General features: G+C 42.6%; 1 protein-coding gene across 3 annotated transcripts in view; it reads left to right on the top strand.

The window, feature by feature from the left end:
• Positions 1–3,447: 3,447 nt before the first annotated feature.
• The window catches only part of CHPT1 (choline phosphotransferase 1), a 19,294-nt gene continuing 3,728 nt past the window's right edge, over positions 3,448–19,013 (top strand). For all 3 annotated transcript variants that reach the window (XR_003570929.1, XM_027881137.1, XM_027881136.1), the window contains exons 1-7: positions 3,448–3,764; positions 11,095–11,242; positions 12,196–12,337; positions 15,149–15,233; positions 16,769–16,900; positions 17,294–17,452; positions 18,638–18,763. Coding sequence is in view for 2 of the 3 variants with exons in the window: in XM_027881137.1 (XP_027736938.1) it covers positions 3,522–3,764; positions 11,095–11,242; positions 12,196–12,337; positions 15,149–15,233; positions 16,769–16,900; positions 17,294–17,452; positions 18,638–18,763 (1,035 nt within the window). In the remaining variant the exon portion in view is untranslated. The remainder of the gene's footprint in view (positions 3,765–11,094; positions 11,243–12,195; positions 12,338–15,148; positions 15,234–16,768; positions 16,901–17,293; positions 17,453–18,637; positions 18,764–19,013) is intronic.

The following is a 19,013-nucleotide window of genomic DNA, read 5'->3' as shown; positions in this document are numbered from 1 at the left end:
CATAAACACACACATAATAACCTGGAAGCCAGCATAAACCTCAACTCCTGTAGGCCCTCTGATGATGGAATTAGCTGCTCTAATTTCTAACAGATGCCAGCACTGTTAAACGACAAGCTGAGTGAGCTAAGCTACTTTTCCTTGTGTGAACGTAAGCCTTATACTCAGATGTCCTCAATTCCTCCCCAGTTGCATTTCCCAGCATTTGCCATTGGCCATTCCTCAGGCTGGAGATACAGCACGCCAGCAGGAAGTGCTGGGTATCAGGCCGTGGGTGGAACTGAGATGAGTGGGCATTAGTGTGCTATAAATTCATGTCTCACCAACTACGCTGAGCGGCCAAGCCTCTGGATTAAAAATTAATTGACTTTGACAGGAATGACTGGATGGGGCGGGACAGTGAAGGGACATCTAGTAGATCTCAAACAGGCTGCAGAGCCTTATACAGAGAGAATAATAAAAGATAAAGTTTTGATTTATGACTATTTGTTTAATGGGATTCTCTGGGGATGATGTTTGATAAATGAAATGGTGACCAAACCCACAGACTGCAGAAAATGCTATTGAAATCTGCAGCCAATACCAGCTTAGGAGAATAAAGATGTGCCAAAGACAACAACAACTACAGGCAAAACTACATATGGAGAAATAGAAGCAGCAGAATGTCATGCTGTAGAAGATGTGGCACAATGCTCTGAAGAATAAATTTCTCCAAAATCACATGGAATTTTCAGGTAATTAGTGAACCTGAAAGAGGCATAGGAGTAACAGAGGGAGGCAAATAAAACCTGGTCATGAGACAAAGTAACAGCAAAACACAAAAGCTCAACAATCAGTGAAACTAGTTGTAGCTTTGTGCATTAGGTTGTACTCCCTGATGCTTCATAATATGTGAAACCAGTTTATGAAGTCTTCAGCTAGGTGCATTATTCATATTACCTGTTTGCTACGTACAGTCTCTATCAACTAGTATGTGCTGAGGTTATAGGTCATTAGAATCTTTAATAAGATATTTCTTTTCTGCACACTTAACCACATCTACCAGGAATTCAGTATTTTTGAAAGCTCTGCCTTAGTGTACATAAGCCAAGGAAAATCAATACTTGGACTAAGAAAGCAGACCCAAACATGTAAACACACATAGATACACACACACACAAAGATGAATCAAAGTTAATTTAAAAAAAGAGGTTTATTTTTAAGGAAGTCAGAGGAAAATATTTTGTCTTCATTTGGCTTGCTCTCCTTGCCCATGGAAGGGCATTTGGCATATAAATGTTACAGCTGTATAAATACAGATCCATTCTCTAACTGCTGTATGTGGAGCTTGATAAAGGCGCTGTAGTTACCCATTTGCATTGCAAGATTGTGACCACTGCCAGCACACTTTTCCCTCACCAAAAACAATCTCACAAATATAGGAAAGGAGGGAGTAAAAAACCACATGTAATCTTCTAAAGCTTATTTAAATTGGGATATACTGTTGATAAGCAGGTCTTTATGAAGAGTCAGAAATTTTTGAAAAAATTCCTTTTATAAAAAAATGTTTCAAGCTTCCTGAACTTCTTTACAGAGGGGAAAAAGAAAAGTATAATATTGCTACCTGCTACAGAGCATTGTGAAGGGACTCTTACTTTATGAAAATCTTTTGTTGCATTTTGAGATTCTGGAGCAAAAGGCATTCTATTTTAAGCACAGAGTGCTTACTGTCACTTGATTTTCATGTCCTGCTTTCCCGACTGACAGGTGAAGCTGCTGCTTTGCTGAAGCAGAGAGCATTTTGAAGCAAAATGTGTCCCGAATACTGAGGAAGCAGTGGAAGTCTAAACACATTGGACTTTAAATTCTATGTGCTCTTGTTCTACAATTTATTGCTGCATATTTTTTAAATTAAAACAAACCCTTCCCCAAGGCCAGTGATTAATTAAGTAGGGAATTTTTGTTTCTTCCTCTACTTGTGGCTTTTTACACCACTTACTTTCCCCTCCATTTTTTTTCCTAGTTTCTCTTCTTTAACTCTTGGTATTGGAGCTTGAGCAACCTCTCCATAAATACCAGTACCATTATGTTCATTGACAACAGTAATGCACAGGGTATTAAAAGAAACAGATTTTTGCCTTCTTCCAACCCAGTGATCCCAGTGGACTGGGGATCTGTCTGGCTGAGAATTTGTTGCATTTCCCTTTTGCCATTCTCTAGTTGGCTGTTATTGATTCTTTCTTTATTATGTTACACATTACCTCTTCTTTTGCTAGCAGTTCCTCTCTTCTATGTTTTGGCCTCTAACGACCATTGCTGTACCATATTGTTTTTAGTGATCTATACATTAAATCAGCTGATAAATGGCGTAGCACTTGGAAGTTGCATACTGCATCATGGGATTATGAAACCACCCTTTAGCCTGACTGCTGCAGTAAAGAAACCTGCTCAAAACAGTATTAACTTTATCAGTTGAAGTGAATCAGCTCCCTTTGAATAACAGGAAATGGCTTTGTCTGGCCAGAAAGCTGCACCCTCTGGCTCATAATGGAGTAACTTAAAAAAGACTTCCAAACTAAGATGTCATTTGAGTTTATAATACGCATTGCAGGATGTATTTTACACTTTCTACTTCATCTTTCACACAGCTACACAGGGCTCACCTTTCCTCAGCCTCACTCAGAAACCACACACCCTTCTAGACATTCAGGGACACATCTAAAATCCTTCACATGGCCAATTCAAATAATTTGATGTGCCACAAATTGTGTCTTTGTGTAAAAGTGTATTTGTTTTGAAGCACTTTCTCTATGCAGATCAAGGAGGTAAATTAAGTCCTGTGCTAACACCGTGTTCGGGTGTCCCACAACACGTTAAGATCGGAACTCCCCAGGCAAAGCAGAGTCGTCTGCTTTGGGTGGTAGAGGGACCCTTGGCTGACACAGTGGGGTCACCTCCCTGCAGGGCCTGTCCTGCTGGCTGCAGGGAGGTCACCTGCTGCCCTTATACTTTACTCCAGCAAATATCCTTGCCGGCCACCTTCTGCGTGTCCCCGCTCTGGCCATCATCTGCACGATGAACTGCGCGAAAGCAAAATAAGCTGAATGAGGAAAATCACAGGGGAGAGAGGGATTCGACCCACGCTGCCCGCATCCAGGAGCGGCGAAAGGTGGGCGCATCACCCCGGGGACCAGCACGGCCCGCGACTGCCCACGGTCCGGGGATGGACACATCCTGCTGGGGCGCACCCCTCAACGACCGAGGGCTTCCCCCGCTGCCAGGGAGATTCCCATCCCCGCACGGGGAGGCGGGGCCGTGCTCGCTGCGGGGAGGGGAGGGGGCGGCGCCCTCGGGGCGATGGAGCCTGAGGCGGGCCGGGGGTGAGGGCGCTTGCCCCGCACTGGCCGCGGCGGGGGCGGCCGCTGCCCTCCGGCCAGGCCGCTGCTGGGCGTCGGCCTCTTCCGCCGCTGCCCCCGGCCCGGCCCCGCCCCGAGCGGCGGCGGCTCCGTGACCCCGGTGCCGTCCGGTGCGGCGGTGCCGGCATGGCCGTGCCCTGGGCTCTGCCCGCGCCCCTCAGCCCGGCGCAGCTGAAGCGCCTGGAGCAGCACCGCTACAGCGCGGCCGGGCGCTCGCTGCTTGAGCCGTGGCTGCAGCCGTACTGGGGCTGGCTGGTGGAGCAGGTCCCGCTGGGGCTGGCGCCCAACGCCATCACCATGGGCGGCCTCCTGCTGAACTGCCTGACGGCGCTGCCGCTCATCGCCTGCTGCCCCAGCGCCGCCGAGCAGGTACCGCCCGCCGCGGCCGCCGCCTCTCCGGCACACCCCGACCCCGTCCCCGCCGGCCGCCCCGCGGGTCTCGGTGCCCGCTGGTGCCTCCTGGCAGCCCCCGGAGCTCCCGGGCCGTGCCCCGCGGGGTGCGGTGCCCCGTCACGGGCGGCTGCACCAGGCGTCCCGTAGGAACGAGGTCTGCGGGTTTGTCCCGAGAAATCAGGGGAGCGGCGGTGCGAGGCTCACGCTTTGGGGCAGCAGGGGCCGAGCTGGAGACGAGTGTTAAAGTTTGAGTGCCAAAACGCTGTGAAAGGACGAGGTTCAGTGGGCTCCGGTCTCCTGCCTGGCCCTTCGCTGAGCAGAGGGCCCCGCGGGGCTGGGCCTTCGGTGGGCACCGTCCTGCACTGCACGGCGTGGTTCGCGCTGCTGCATGGGACCCCCTGGCTCCTCCACCGACCATCATGTCCCGTGTGTGCCTCAGCTTGCTGGGTAGGAGAGGAAACCCTAGGGGCTCAGGAGGAACGCTGTAACACAAGGGGCCGTGGGGGCAGAACCAGCCGCTGGTCAGGAGAGAGGGTGCGGGATGTGCCCAGGAGCAGGGCAGGCTGGCTGGAGCTGGCCATGGGGCACGGCTCCTGCCCCTTCAGCATCGCTTGGTTCACAGCTGCGGCTCGGTGGCGTCGCAGGTGTGTTAGCTGATAGTAGCTCACATGCTTCCCTTCCTCGTGTGGGAAATATTTAATCCCTTTAACTTCTGGAGGGAAAACAGGCTTGTTAACGTGGGCTGGTGCTGCTGTCACTTTGAACAGCGTTGCCTGCAGTTTCTCTGACAATTTCAGGAACTGTCAGCTTTGCAGCCTGTTACAAGTTTCCCATTGCAGTCTCTTTATAGTAGTTGGGGTAGCAAATATCAGGGGAAAGTTGTTTTAGGTGGATAAAATACCTTGAAAGGTGGCAGTTTTCCTTGTGTTCTGGTGGGTTTAAATCCTCATAGCAGAGGTTGGCTGTTGGTGGTTTTCATTTTTTTTAATTGCATAGATTTACTTTGGTGAGTGTTTGTGTCAGAAGAAGATTTCTTTTTCTCTAATTGCTTTGCCCTTTGTGCTAGCAGAGGTGTTTGTGACAGACATATCAGGAATCTGAACCAGATCAAAATTAACTTTGCTTTGGTCACTGCCCTGACATACATCACCAGGTAAAGGCACTGTGGCATTGGGTGGTAGGAGAAGGGAAAACAGAGGTAATACTGAATGGCTGGAAACCACAGATTGTCTTCTAGTGGCACTTTCGGAATTAAAATGCTTGTGGAACTGCTACCTTTAGCTTAGCTTTGTGATGAAAATATCAGTTGAGTGCCAGCTAAGTGTCTGGATGCTCATTTTAGCTTTTTTCTCTTTGGTATTCAAATATAAAAGCAGAAAGTAAATTTTAAGTTATTTTTCTCTTGAGGACTCTTGTACCAAAAGAAAAAAGTTGTGTTGCAGACATCCAGGGAATTATTCCTTCCAAGAAAGCTTAGGTAGATTTTAGAAACTTTACTGGTTTTGTGGGTTTTGAGGGTTTTTTTTGTTTGTTTGCTTGTTTTTTTTAATTGTGGAAGCTGAATTTTATAAGAACCTATAGTTTGGACTGCACTTTTTTTCTTCAGATTTCAGTATATCCTTTAAAAATATGTACTGTGAAGCCAGACTCATCCTATTGTTTTGTTTGTTGCCTCTGTGCTGTTGAGAGTAGCCCTGATTTTCTCTTACTGCATCACTTCAGAAACATCATTCTCCTTGTTTAATGACTCAGCTTATCTTCCACCTAAGTTGAGGTCATGTTTCTGGATGACTTTTTGAAAAAGCTAAAACTGTTGCAACACTAATAGGTGCTATACGTGCTGTTGTAATATCTGCTTTGTAGTTTTGACTGGGATGTGTAGGCTGGAGGGGGTAGGTGGAACTGAAGATGACGTTAAAGATGATTGAAATCGCAGACTGAACCAAATATCATAGTGCACTTCAACACCACTTCTCCATATGGCCTGGGCAACTCTTCCATTCATGAACAAGTCTTGATTACCTGATGGTCAAACAAGAACTTGTTATATTCTCTTGGTGGAAGGGTGGGTGCACTGGATAGAAGACATGGATAAAATAACAAGCAGGTTTGGGTTTGAGTTTAGGGTTACTTTGGGGGGAGGGGGGGTGGTTCTGAGTTGGTTTGTGTGGTTGTTTTTTATTCCCTAACCAGTCTTAAGTGGGCCATTTTGGTTAGGCCTTTATTAAAATCACAGAAGTCTCGATGTTTGTACAAACTGTCCAAAACGAGTAAGACTGGTAGCTGAAATCCTTCAGAGAGTAGCTGCTGACAGATGCTTGGAAAAGACATCTTTCTCCAATACACCCTTCCAGCTGCCAAGACTCTGGTTGAGCAGTTTTTTTCACATAGGGTTCTACTTGGGTTACCTACTAGAACAGCAGCTGATGGATCTGTTTCCCCACAAACACTTTCCACTTCGTGATTTTGCCCTTTGAATTAGTTGTTTTGAACCTGTTTGTTCTTTCAGCTTCCATTATGTCCTATTGCAGTGATTTCTGCAATTTCATACTGCTTACCCCAATCCTAATGCAATCAATGTCTCAAACCATACAATGCTCCCTTATTCTCTTAATGTGGATGCATTATTTCCCTATACACTGTTCTTTTTATCTTCATCAGCATCAGTAGCCACTAAAAGCCAGTTTGTTACTGACTAACACAATATGTTTGGGATTTATAAAATATTGTCTGCTTCAGTAATGTCTTCTTGTCCAGTAAGAACATGGGTTGTTTCAGTGCCTCCTGTAAATGCACGTTTCAACATAAGCCTTCTTATTTGCAGCTAAGCCATTAGCAGATTACGCCCTTCAAGCACTGTTGTAAACAAAATCCATGTGTGTGTGCTTTTGTTGAGTGTCCAGTTTTCTACTCTCTGTAACTTAAGGGAGTAATCTATAAAAATAATACACAGGTGTGGTGGTGAGGAGGACATCTGCACATTTCATCTTCTGTGGAGGGCTGAAACATCTCATTCACTGTGACTGCAGCCTGGGTTGTATTTTGTTTTGGGGTTGTTTGTTTGGGTTTTTTTGACACTAATTATATTTAGGAATGAAAAATTTTGCTGACATTAACTATGAGCAGTGTGTATTTGCTGTGTTAGAGTGTAATAAGGTTTTTATCCCTACCATTTGTCAGTGAATTGTTTTGCTCCACTGCTAGGAGACTTCTCTGAAGTAGCTACAGTCAGCCTCATGTACTCCTCCCAATTCTGGGTAAAACTGGGAAGAGAACTGTCTAGACATAATTCTCTGTATTTCTAAAAGAGAGAAAGGTAACTTTGATCCTCTACTGTCGTGGTTGCTCATGGAGGGGCCTAGCTTTGATAATCCTTCAAACTCAGCCACAGGTCTCCTTAAAAGCAGAGAATAGTTGAGTGGAAGAGACCTTTAGAGGCCATCCTGTCCAACCCCTTGCCATGAGCAGGGACATCTTCAACTGGATTGGATTGCTTAGAGTCCCATCCAGCCTCAGTGTAAATATTTCCAGGAATGGGGCATCCACAGCCTCTCTGGGAAGGAAGGGAGACTCATGATGGGTAGCTCTGTAGAATTGTTTTAAGAAACACTGTAGTGAATTTTAAAAGGCTGTCATACCTTGCTGAAACATGCTGTTTAGAAAGCCATACATCTAGGGAGACCAAAAAGCTGTGGAGGGTCTAGGTGACTCCAGCTATCTCTACTATTAATTGCTTGCATGCAGAGGAACATTGGTGAGATGCTCTCTCTGCTTCTCTCTCTCTCTTTTTAAAAAACTTTCTTAAAAAAACAAACCAAGAAACTCTCCAAACAAACAAACCGCCTTTAAAACTGAAAGAGGGATTGTCTTGATGTTTTTCCTGCCAAAGGGGAAAAATGAGGGGAAGATACTAACAGGCATGATATTATGTACAACAACTGAGGTTTTGGGGAGAGAGAAGTAGAAGAGGTAGAACTGGAGAAGCTGCTATGAACGGTGGGGCCCCGGGGGAGGGAATGCAGAGGAGGAAGCTCCTGACTTGGTAGAGAAGTGTGAAGCACTGAGTGGAGTGGGAAATTTATCCAATACCAACCAGTGAGGAACAGAGCAATCAGTTGTGAATGGGAGATGGAGGTTATTTGGCATGAAATAAGACCGTGAAGGTCCAGGAATCCTGATACTTCAAGGAAAGGAGCTCTTTCAGAGGGAGCTTGTTGGAGAGAGGAGGATTCTAAAGGAATGCAGGGAGTCCTTGGACTGCAATATGTTGTTTTGTTTTTTTTTTTTTTTCAACTCTGCCCTCTTCCCCTGCTGTAGTTCAGGTTTGAACAGCCCCCTCCCTTCTCCTGCTATTAGTAGAGTTGCACACAGTGAAGGGAGGGAAATGATCCATGTTTGGGGGTAAGAGGGAGGGACTCCAATCAAAATGTTTCTCTCTGTTCTGGATTAGTTCCAAAGAGGGGCCATGTAAACTGGGGCAAAACTATTAGCTGTGGATTGAGGAAGTGAGATTATGGCTAAATGTGATGAGTAATTAAGGGGAACTGAATCTTTGAATAATGCAAGAGCTTGGCCTGTTGAACCCTCTGGACTTGACAGCTTTGCTTGAAACGAGTCATAAAGGATCTCCCTGACACGTGTCGTCTTCTGCAGCTTTGTGCGCTCTTTCGTGAGGAGGAATCACAGAAGCAGGAGAATGGCTGCTCTTCTACCTCCATTGTGTCTGAAGAAGAGGTCGTGTCACACATACCTGTCAAACACTACAGGCACATGGCTTATTGTTTTTACACCCTCTGGTTGAGTAGATGACCAGACCTGCTGTATCGAATCTGTGTGTGACAAGAGTCTGGGGCTGTAGCATCTGTCAGACATCCTTTTGAATTGAAGCAGAGAAGCATCTCCTCCACTCGTGGCCTCCATCACCCAGGTTTCTGTTCTCTTCTAGTTCTGTGAGAACAGCATCTGGCTCTGGCCAAATAATATATTTGCTTGGGCAGGATATCACTTCGGGTAGAGATAATAAACACCTCATCAGTGAAAAGCTGATGATTATTGGGAGCCTCCTGACCTTTCTGCTCAGTCTGTCAGCCATGTCAGCATTCTCAAATGTTCCCACTTCTCTAATTTGCAAACTACTTGGGTCCAGCGTGGGAAGCTGTCAGGGGACATCCCTGGATGGAGAGCCAGGCATGTGAGAAGGCGGAGGAGACAGCAGCTGTAGTTGTGTTGAGAGGGTGGATAGTAGAGAAAATCCACAGTTATTAGGAACCTTGGAAACCTCTGTGTACTGCTGGTGATTTGGAAAACTGTTTTTTACTGATTAAAACATTAGAGCATTCATTTAATATGCTAAATGACAGTTGATCCCAAATGAATTTTGGTTATTACCACTTTGGGTTAAATTTGAACTGACAGCTTACTGATGAAGTGCTCCAGATGATATTTCTAAGCTCTCTGACACCTGTTCCCCTGTTCTTAACTAGGATTTTTTTCCCTTATCCTCAACTGTGGGAATACTGATAGATCTGCTACAGGTGCTAATGGATACAGATGATCCTCACTGGGAAGAAGATGAACACTCTCCCCCTGCCTTTCCAGATCAAGGGGCAGAGTGCTTTAGTTTTGGAGTGTAGGAGGACCGTTGCTTTGATTTGCCCCAGTAGGAGCTATTGCAAACAAATTTGAATCAGCAGTCTGACTCAAATATATATATTACTATAGCTTGCAACTAGACAAAAGCCACTGCTTTGTCAAAAAGACCTAATAAAAGTTTTGAGTGAAAGCTGATTTATTTGATTATTTTTTGCATTTTAATGTATTACATTTGTTTTGTAGCAAGATAAATGTAGACAGTGTTACCTTGAACAAAAATTCTCGCTTCATGTTCTGTGGGTTGTGGAAACTTTCATAAACTAACTACAGTGACCAACATGCAAGCCCTCTGTTTTGGTTAGGACTGAGCCTGTATTTCTCATGGAGCTTGCATTTCAAAAGACTGTGCTGATGCTATGCATACAGCACTACAGCTAATGATTAAAAATTGTGCCATAACATATTTCTGTACCTGAGTGATGTTTCAATGATGGAAATGATCCAGTTAAGTAAGAAAGTGCCCATGCTTTGGCATTTGCAGTAATTGGTGATGTGCCCCACACTGGGGTGAATGCAGTGTGACTAAAGGATTTGGCTACCATATTTAGCACTGGGTACAGTCTACTTTCATCAAACCTGATAACTAAAGCAAGCTAAAATCTATTTCAGTTAGAAATATATGGCTGCAAAAGGAAGGGAGCCTAATGCAACCAAAAAGCCAGTGGTGTCCTATGCAGAATTGCCAAGTGTGGCCTTCTTTACTTGTTAAAATCCAGGGATTAGGATGACAAGTTTCGATAGACCTCAATCATTTCATAGCCGGTAGAAGTGTGTCGCAGCAGGAATGCCTTGTGAAACACTGCGGGTTGTCTTAAGGAATACCTGAAATCATGTTGGTCAATGTGTGCTGCAGGAGAGGAATTGCCACAGCAATTGTGGAGTGCCACAGCAGCTGTCCCTGACCTGGGAGTGGGAAAGGATCCAGTCCTATGGCTGTTCACTTGTTCAACCTGCAAGTTGCATTTCCAGCATTTATACTTGACTTTTCATGAAAGCTTCTAAATGCTAAGGATACCATTTGAGGCTAGTTGAGGCAAAATGTTACCTGTGCTTTGTTCAATAGGTGTTTTAAATAATTTTTAGCAAAACCTAATTCCTAGACAAAGTCATACTGACTGTGCATGTGGAAATAATGCTTTTGAAAGGAGTGACTGCAGAACAGTTCCTTTGGACCAAAGAGGGTGTTAATTTAACTAATTCACAGCTCGTTTTGAAACTGATAGTGTAAATTTAGTAGATAGTTGCTCCTGTATATTTAGTGAATGACTTAATTTCTCTAAACCCCGGCCAAAGTGCCTCTGTAGTCAATTTTTCTATGTTGGAAAAAATATCTTTCCCTAGAGGCTGAAGTCTATATTTGGTAAAAACCATAACAGGTTTTTATATCTATATGTTGTGAATCTGAGCAAATCATCTAAGTGTCTATCACGTAAAACGCTGAGAGCTTTAGTAAGGGCTTTGCCACTGCTTTCTTTTTTAATGATTATTCTTATTTTTATAACATTTTTCAGCACAAAGAATGCAAATAAGTAGAGAAACAAATAGCACATTATAATATAGTTTTCTGCTGAACAGTATTTTACCTTTTATGAAACAGGTTATCAGCTAAGAAATTGGGAACTACCTAGTGACCTTTTATGTGAATCTCTTTCAGGCACCTTCTTGGGCATATATCCTGGGTGCAGTAGGACTTTTTATCTACCAGTCTCTGGATGCCATTGATGGGAAGCAAGCCAGAAGAACAAACAGTAGTTCTCCTCTAGGAGAACTCTTTGATCATGGTTGCGACTCCATTTCCACAGGTAGCCTTCACCTACTGTTACCCATCCTAGTTTGTAGAGGTTAGCCCTGCTCAGAGAAGGGTCAGCATATTCCCATCTTTTAGTATAAAGTCTTCATCTCCTGGTCCATGCAGCCAAGTCTGCCTCTGATCTTTGCACCCCTGACCAGTATCAGGGAGGATATTTCAGAAGTTCCTTGGGCAGATGTTGGGTAAGATGCATTCTGGTCTTGCTTACCTTCATATACAGTGTTCTTTGAATGAGCGAGATGGTGAACAAAGAACTCCATAAAAGCATGCCTAAAAATTCTTTGTAAAGCCTGTGTTTTCCGGTAGGATACAGGTGATGCTTAATAAGGTATTTTAAGGGCAATCAAGACTGATGCTGGCATGTGAAACTAAAGATTCAACTTCAGGAGTGAGGTGCCAAAATACCGGTTTGGTAATAGGGCATCCAGCCTGGCACTTAAAAGAAGGATAATTCTGTAGAAGAATGAGTTTTAAAATAGTTGTGAGTCCTTAAGAAGCCTTGCTCAGATTCCATAACTTAGCAGCTGTTGGTGCCAGTGCCTTCTGTAAAGCTTAATGGCTGAAACTAGTTGCCCTGGGAATTAGTATGTTCCTGATGCCTCACTTCCCAGAGGAGTGCAGCTGCCAGTCTCTCTGAGCTGGGCCCTTCAGCTGAAGTTGTCAGTGTTGAGAAAACATGTGATGACAAGGCCAGGAGAAGGGAGAACCCCTGAAGGCCAGAAGGCAGGGCCCTCACTTGGCAGAAAAGGAGTGCTGTGTTTTGGCCTCTGCTGCCAGGACTGTCCCTGAGGTTAGCAGCTTAGCTACTCAGTCAAGTATCAGTCGTAGTATTACTTTGTTAGGGTGATTGTAAAATGCCCTGTGATTTTTAGGTTTTTTTTGGTAATTTCTCTGAATTTCAAGCAAAGAGGGTATGTAACTAACATGTTCATTTCTGCTTTTCAGTTTTTGTTGTCCTTGGATCCTGCATAGCAATCCGACTAGGAACAAATCCTGACTGGTTGTTTTTCTGTTGTTTTGTGGGACTGTTCATGTTCTATTCTGCTCACTGGCAGACATATGTATCAGGCATACTAAGGTTTGGAAAGTAAGTAGGTATCTTTAGAAGCACATGTGGCTTATTGTCTGAGGCTGCTAGCTACTTTCAGTTTCTTCTTGGTTTACCCCCTGCTTTCTCTCACCTTCTTTCTCATCTCCCTTCCACTCTCGTGTTTTACCTGGCAAGAAGTTTAAAGTCTGCATAATACTGAGGACTTGTTCTTTTAGCAGCTGTTAGCTGTATATGCTTTGTTTGCATGCATTTGACTCTTCCCTGCAGATTTGTTTTCAGAACCCACATAAGCACCGTGCAGGCTCAGGCCAGAGACGTGTTGTTTACATTGCAGACAAGTGCTCTGTGTAGGAGTAGGGACACACCAAGCATCTGCAGTACCTGCCTTTATAATCTCCCAGCCACAGAACAGTTTGGGCCCCAGGGGACTCTGAACCACATACATTTTTAGAGAAATTCCCCTGCTAATGGGTTTCCCTTTCGTAGATATCTTCAGTCTTCTTTGGAACAAACTCTCTGCGTCCATTGCATCCTTCAGCAAGGAGCTCCACCGAGCTATGGCAGTGCTTGAAGAATTACCCCACGTTTATGTGGGGGCCTTGCTTTTAATCTGGCTCATACTGGTTTGATGTCCTTTAGGTTTTGTGTTAGGTCACAGTTCTAGAGATTGCTGTGATGCTGTTCATGACCTGATAGACATTTCATCTGTTTCCACTGCAGCACAGGAGGAAAAGTCATGACATTCATGTAGAAGACATGATTTCAATTTAACTGCTAATAGTGTGGGGATTGCTGCACCCTCCTGCAGCTGTGGTGGTGCCTAGCCATGGCCTTTGGCTGTTTTTAAGCAATGAGCTGCAGTTTAGTGAGGAAAAGATCAGAGACTTCCGTGGCAGCAAAACTGGAAATAAGTGATAGATGAAGGCTGTCCTTCTGCTAATCCCAGTCACTTTCCAAGTCACCTGTTCATAGTCCTACTTAGCTTTGGCCTGTGAGAAGCAAATGTGAGCATCCCTGGGCACACTGGCTGGTGACCAGCTGTCCTTGTGTTCTGTTTGATGTCTGCATCGAGTGCAGGCTGTCCCTGTGATATTGCTAAGGGCTCTTTTTAGTTTGCTGATAATGCATTTTACCGCACAAGCTATAACTGGTCTGCCTGCCTGCACATCCTAAATTTTTAAAGGACATCTTTTGCTGTAAACAAAAATAGGTGCTTTAGAGTGATGGCTGAAATAGGATCATTTCTGTGCTTGACTGAAGGGAGATGGACTGCGGCATGAGCTCTGGCATTTTGCAGACATGATTGCTTTTCTGTGCCTTTTGTTCTTGCATAAAGTGTGAGAATGATTTCCCCACATCAGGAAGGCACTCCTATACCACATAAAAATTTCATCATTAAAAACTCAGTGACTTCTGCTTAAACACACTTATAGTGCATAGTGCAGACAGTTCAGAATGGCCTGGTGTTCCATGCCTACTGTTTGAAGTTAAACAGATAAAACTTTTCTCCAAGGTAATTTATTTCTGGTCAGTGAAAAAAGGCCACAGTTTTTTTTCAAGCCTTGCAGTTTTGTTTCTCTTAAGAATACAGGTGTGAGCCTAACTGAAGTAAGCATTAATATAGTGTTCTAAACATGGTAATATACAATAACATGGATGGAAACTCTCACTGATGCTGTTCCCGAATTAGCAGCACTTGATTTTAGAAATCAAATCACAGATGAGAGATTCCTACTGCTGATGTCCAGGAAGGAGCAGAGAGCTGAATAATGTAAAACTGTTAGATTATGTGGAATACTGCACATTGTCTGATTAAAGTCTTTGGACTCTGATTTGGGCTCTGTTGCAACCAGCAGTCTGAGCCTCTGTAACATTGAGTATTAAACTTTGTCACATATAATAATTCAAGTTCAAGCCTCCTCCCACCACCAGCAACAACAAAGCAAATACAGATTAGAAATAGGTGTTAATAGTGCAGAGTGCAACCTGTGAACACTTGCACTTGCCCATCGACACTTTTGAATGATGTAACCAAGTTCAGCAATGACTGGGTAGAAGTAACACTTTGTGCCTGGCAGAGAGGAAAGAGCCCACTCCCAGCACCACTGTCGCGTGACAGACTGTCATTTGACTTCGAGCCAGTTCATGAAATGGGCAGAAGATGAAAAGCCTACACTAGACTGGCAAGCTGAACTGGCTCACCTTGGAGTCTGATGAGCACTACAGATGGTAAAGCTGGAGGAATGCAAAGGTGTAGGAAGACAAGGACTCCCCATTCTAACAGCTTTAAGCAGTGACAAGCACCTCAGCTTATTACCCAGCTGCAGTTTAAACTTTGGCTTTAAGAGTCAGTCCCATATGTTCTGCAGGCTTTATCTGTCAGGTTTTCATGATAAGCTGGGCTAAAGAAATCTCTTCTGTCCCAGCCTGCTCTTTACAGTCTCTGCTTTTATATGATCTGCTTCTAATGGTTGATTGCATTTACCTGTGAGCTTCCCTTAAACTTTGCTTTGATACTGACATACCAACCAGTCTATAAATTTGTACAGAGTTCTCAAATAGTTAACAATGTATTTATTGAAGATTTTCCACCATTAAAATTATATGAAATGCAGCTTGCTCCAGATAAGGAGTATAGCTTTAATTTTACATCTTGGCCAGAGATGTGTGCCTACACATAGAGTACCTTTCTCAATCAAGGAAAGGAATTTATGTACACTGATGTAATTTTGAAGTACAGTTACTGGGATTTTATTCTCCCCTCTCTCCCCCCTTCCCCACACACACACTTTACACTTACAGCAAAAAGTCCTTTCCTTTAACTGAATCTCTTCTTTTCCTTCATAGAATTGATGTAACTGAAGTTCAGATAGCCATAACAATGCTGCTCTTGATATCTGCCTATGCAGGAGCAGCAATATGGGACTACAAGGTAAGTGTGTTAACTGTTCAGAGTTCCTGTTGAGCATTCAGTTCCTGTAAGTGCTCACAATTCCTGTGGTATTTGAAGCTGTCCTGTGCAAGTACCATCGACACCTGCTGTTTGTCTAATGTTCTGTTTTAGCTTATTGTATAAATGCAGGTTATTTTGATGTTGTAGTTACCTTAGATGTAATGGTGTGACTCCCTATGTGCAATTTAGAGCTACATAGAGGAAAAAAGACCCCATCTGCCACTTATATGAACTTCTGATCTGGAACTAATACTCTGCATGTCAGCAAATAGTTTTTGTCCTGGTTTTATGTATTTTGGATATTGTAAGACATATGTTTCTTTTCAGTTAAACAATCTATTTTAAAATTTAAGGATAAAATATTTTAATCTAATGAAACCATGGGATGAAGTCAGAGGGGTTTTGGTTAATCCATATTTGTGTTGGTGCAGATACACTGATTTTTAACAGTTGTGTCACAACCACAGAAATGTAAATATCTCTATTTAAAGAATTTCTTTCTGTCTCTAACTTTTATTCTGATCTTTAGAGATGCACTTTAGTGGACAGTATCAGAAGTATATGAAACTTAAGATTTTCATTCCTACTAGGGTCTTTACTCAGAAATTTACAGTTCTGCTTGGCTATCACACAAGGAAGAGCTGAAACCATTCCATACTATTGATAACCAATACAAATTAACCTAAATATAAACGACCAAGAAATTAAAATAAATTCATAAGTTTATTCAGCAATTAAGAAATGCTTAGCTAAAGTTTTTCCTTTCCCCATACTGCAAGATATTTTTGTTTGTTTTCAAAAAGCTTATTTTCATGTTGGAAAACAAAGTAGGTGCATTAGACTTTAATTATGATTGATTTTTTTTCCCTTCACTATTAAAATCTGTTGTAGTTATGCTGTATCTCAAAACACTATATTAAAAAATATAGTCAATGGTTTCAATTTATTACTACTTTTTTTTTTTAATCCTCTGCTGCCTTTGGAAGGTTCCTTGAAACTGCAATTGATTCCAAAAGGTAACTCTTTAATTAAAATTTGTATCTGGAGACTATTCAGGATAGTCTCATGATATGCAAAGATACAGCATACAAATAACATACCAAAACACACAGCAGGCAGATGGTGTTTGTGTTTCCTGTGGTGCAGTGTTGTGTTATCCAGTGAAATAGAAGGAACTCTCCTCTTTCCCCCTCCCATACCATGGTGATGCAGTAGTCTCTGTCAAGTTTTTGCTTATGTAGTAAAAATGTTTGAAGAACAGAACTGAAGTACTCAAAAGTTGAGTTTAAACATTACAAAAGGTATTTGTTGTTTCCTTAGTAAGGAAATGAATTCCAAGCACTGTTGTCTTGATCTTCTTCCTGGGAAAGCAAGAGTTGAAATAAAATGTTTGTTTAGTAGGTGTGAGTGGCTTCTGTAATCCCTTTTTTAAAAAGGTGGTGTGCTTAACCTCTGATATCTTTCTCTTGTCCTGTTGTGTTTTTTTTGGTTTTGTTTTTCTGTGTTCTGCTAAGGTCCCTTTGGTGGGCTTAGAACTGAAGTTCTTTGCAGTTATTGGCATCCTGTGTGGAACAGCACTTTCTTTTTTCAATTACTTCCGTGTCATCTTTGGTGGAGGGGTTGGAAAGAATGGCTCTACAATAGCAGTAAGTTGCTCTAAAAACCTGAATGATATTTGAATAATTTATGCCGATAATTTCTTGCATTCCAGATGATCATAAGGGTTTTATTTGTTTGAGCGTTTAAGCAGACAGGCATATGAGTGTTGGGTGGCTAAAGCAAAGACTTCATTATCTACCTTCTCTCTGCCTGTTACTGGATTTCTTCTGTCGTGGGAACCAGCAGTGAATTGTCTTACAAAATTAATTAGTGGTCACTGCAGAGGATTCCAGTAGCATTCCAATGGCCTAATGCTGATGGACTTTCCTGAGTTTTGGCAACTCTGGTTTTGTTTAATGGGATTTGCAATATTTATTAAAATCTGGATGTTACTGTGTGACTGAAGTCTAAGACAAATTTTCTGTCCATTTACATTTTAGGGAACAAGTGTTCTTTCGCCAGGCCTGCACATTGGACTACTTATCACACTGGCCATTATGATTTATAAAAAGTCTACAACTCAGCTGTTTGAAAAACACGCTTGCCTGTATGTCTTAACATTTGGGATTGTGAATGCCAAAATCTCACAGAAGTTGGTGGTAAGGATTTTTCTTTCAATCCTAAACCTCCTAAAACTAAACTGGTTCTTGGCTTAACACTTGCTGGATCAGCAGGCATCATGCAGGTTTTCCCATTCTGCTCTGCCACTGTATTACCAGTTTCATTATGACCCAGACACTGAACTATACTCAGGGTCCTACAGAGAAATTCTATATGATACTGCTGCAAATGCATACTTTCTGTTGAATGTATTGGTTGGAACTTTCAGTTTTGTTTAACTTACTCCTAGAAATATACTGTCTATAATTTAATATCCTAACTCTGGTCCCTCAATCCTTACTCATAGTGCTGTGACTTCTGATTTAGTTATCTGAAATAGGAATTTACTTTAATCATTAAAATAATGAGAGAAACTTTCCTGTCTTTTTTATACATAAAAACCTCATCAGTGGATTAAAAAAAAAAAAAAATCTGCCTTACTACATATTTGCTAATAACAGTAATTCAGACAGCTAATTTTTTTTCTTCTGGCGTGACATTTTTCAAACATTAGAAAACAGGTATTGGACAGACTTTTTGGCTGAACAGGTGTTCACCTAGTGAGCTACTACCTGTTCAAGAGAGAGAATGCTGATACGAACACTGAGCCTTAAGACTGAACTTGAGGCAGTTCTGTCAAACAGATGAACTGCCCTATTCGTTCCTTGCTCATTCAGAGGAGCCATTTTTAAGCTTCCTGGTATGGATTCTTCATATGTCTTTTATTAAGTCACCAAGTTCCTAAAAAGAACTCTTAGTTAAAGGTGAGCTTAAGTTGTCTCTAAGAGTGCTAAATATGGAAGGAACAAGGGATGTGTGGGGAGAACAGATTTCTTCCCTTCACCCCCAGTAATGTTCTCTTGGTCAGTCTGTAAAGTGTCTCTGAGCATACATTACCTTTACTAAACACTGAGAACAAGTCTTGTTACCTAAGCAAAAGCCTGCTTCCTATTTAGCTTTTGGCTAGGAAGAGCCAAAATTTTCAAGTTACACTTGAAAACAACATTTCAAGCGGATGGTATTTGTTTTCAGTAATACACCTGCATAGTCTTACCCTTTGATTACGACACTGAAAAATTAAAGATTTGGAAACCCCTGCAGGTAGCTGTACACTGGTACAGATTAACTTAGAGAACATTGCTGGGCAAGGAGGTCACGCACGTTTGCTTTTATTTTTTACATAGGTGGCTCACATGACAAAAAGTGAAATCTCTCTTCAGGATTCTGCATTTATTGGGCCAGGACTTCTGTTTTTGGACCAGTACTTCAACAGTTTTATTGATGAATATATTGTTCTATGGATAGCATTGGTAAGTGTTTTATACTTCTAATTTGGACCATAGTTAAAGGAATGGATTGAGAATCGTCCCTGTAATTCTGCTCTGCCATTTCTGACCTGCTCCCATTTCAGCTGTCACTGTGGAGGGAGTGCCAGGGTACCATGTAAACATGTATTTTGGGAGCTGACTGGCTTTCTTTCCTTGGAAGAGATGTGAAAGTAAATTTACAAAATCTCTCTTGTAATTATGTTTTAGCCCACGTGGGTTTAAATTGTTCTGT

The sequence above is a fragment of the Empidonax traillii genome, unplaced genomic scaffold, assembly GCF_003031625.1.
Source record: "Empidonax traillii isolate 1590-97213 ecotype Southwest subspecies unplaced genomic scaffold, ASM303162v1 scaffold84:size2688230, whole genome shotgun sequence".
In the NCBI taxonomy this organism is placed as follows: Eukaryota; Metazoa; Chordata; class Aves; order Passeriformes; family Tyrannidae; genus Empidonax; species Empidonax traillii.
Note: the sequence above shows the minus strand (reverse complement) of the source record. Positions and strands in the feature narration are given on the sequence as shown.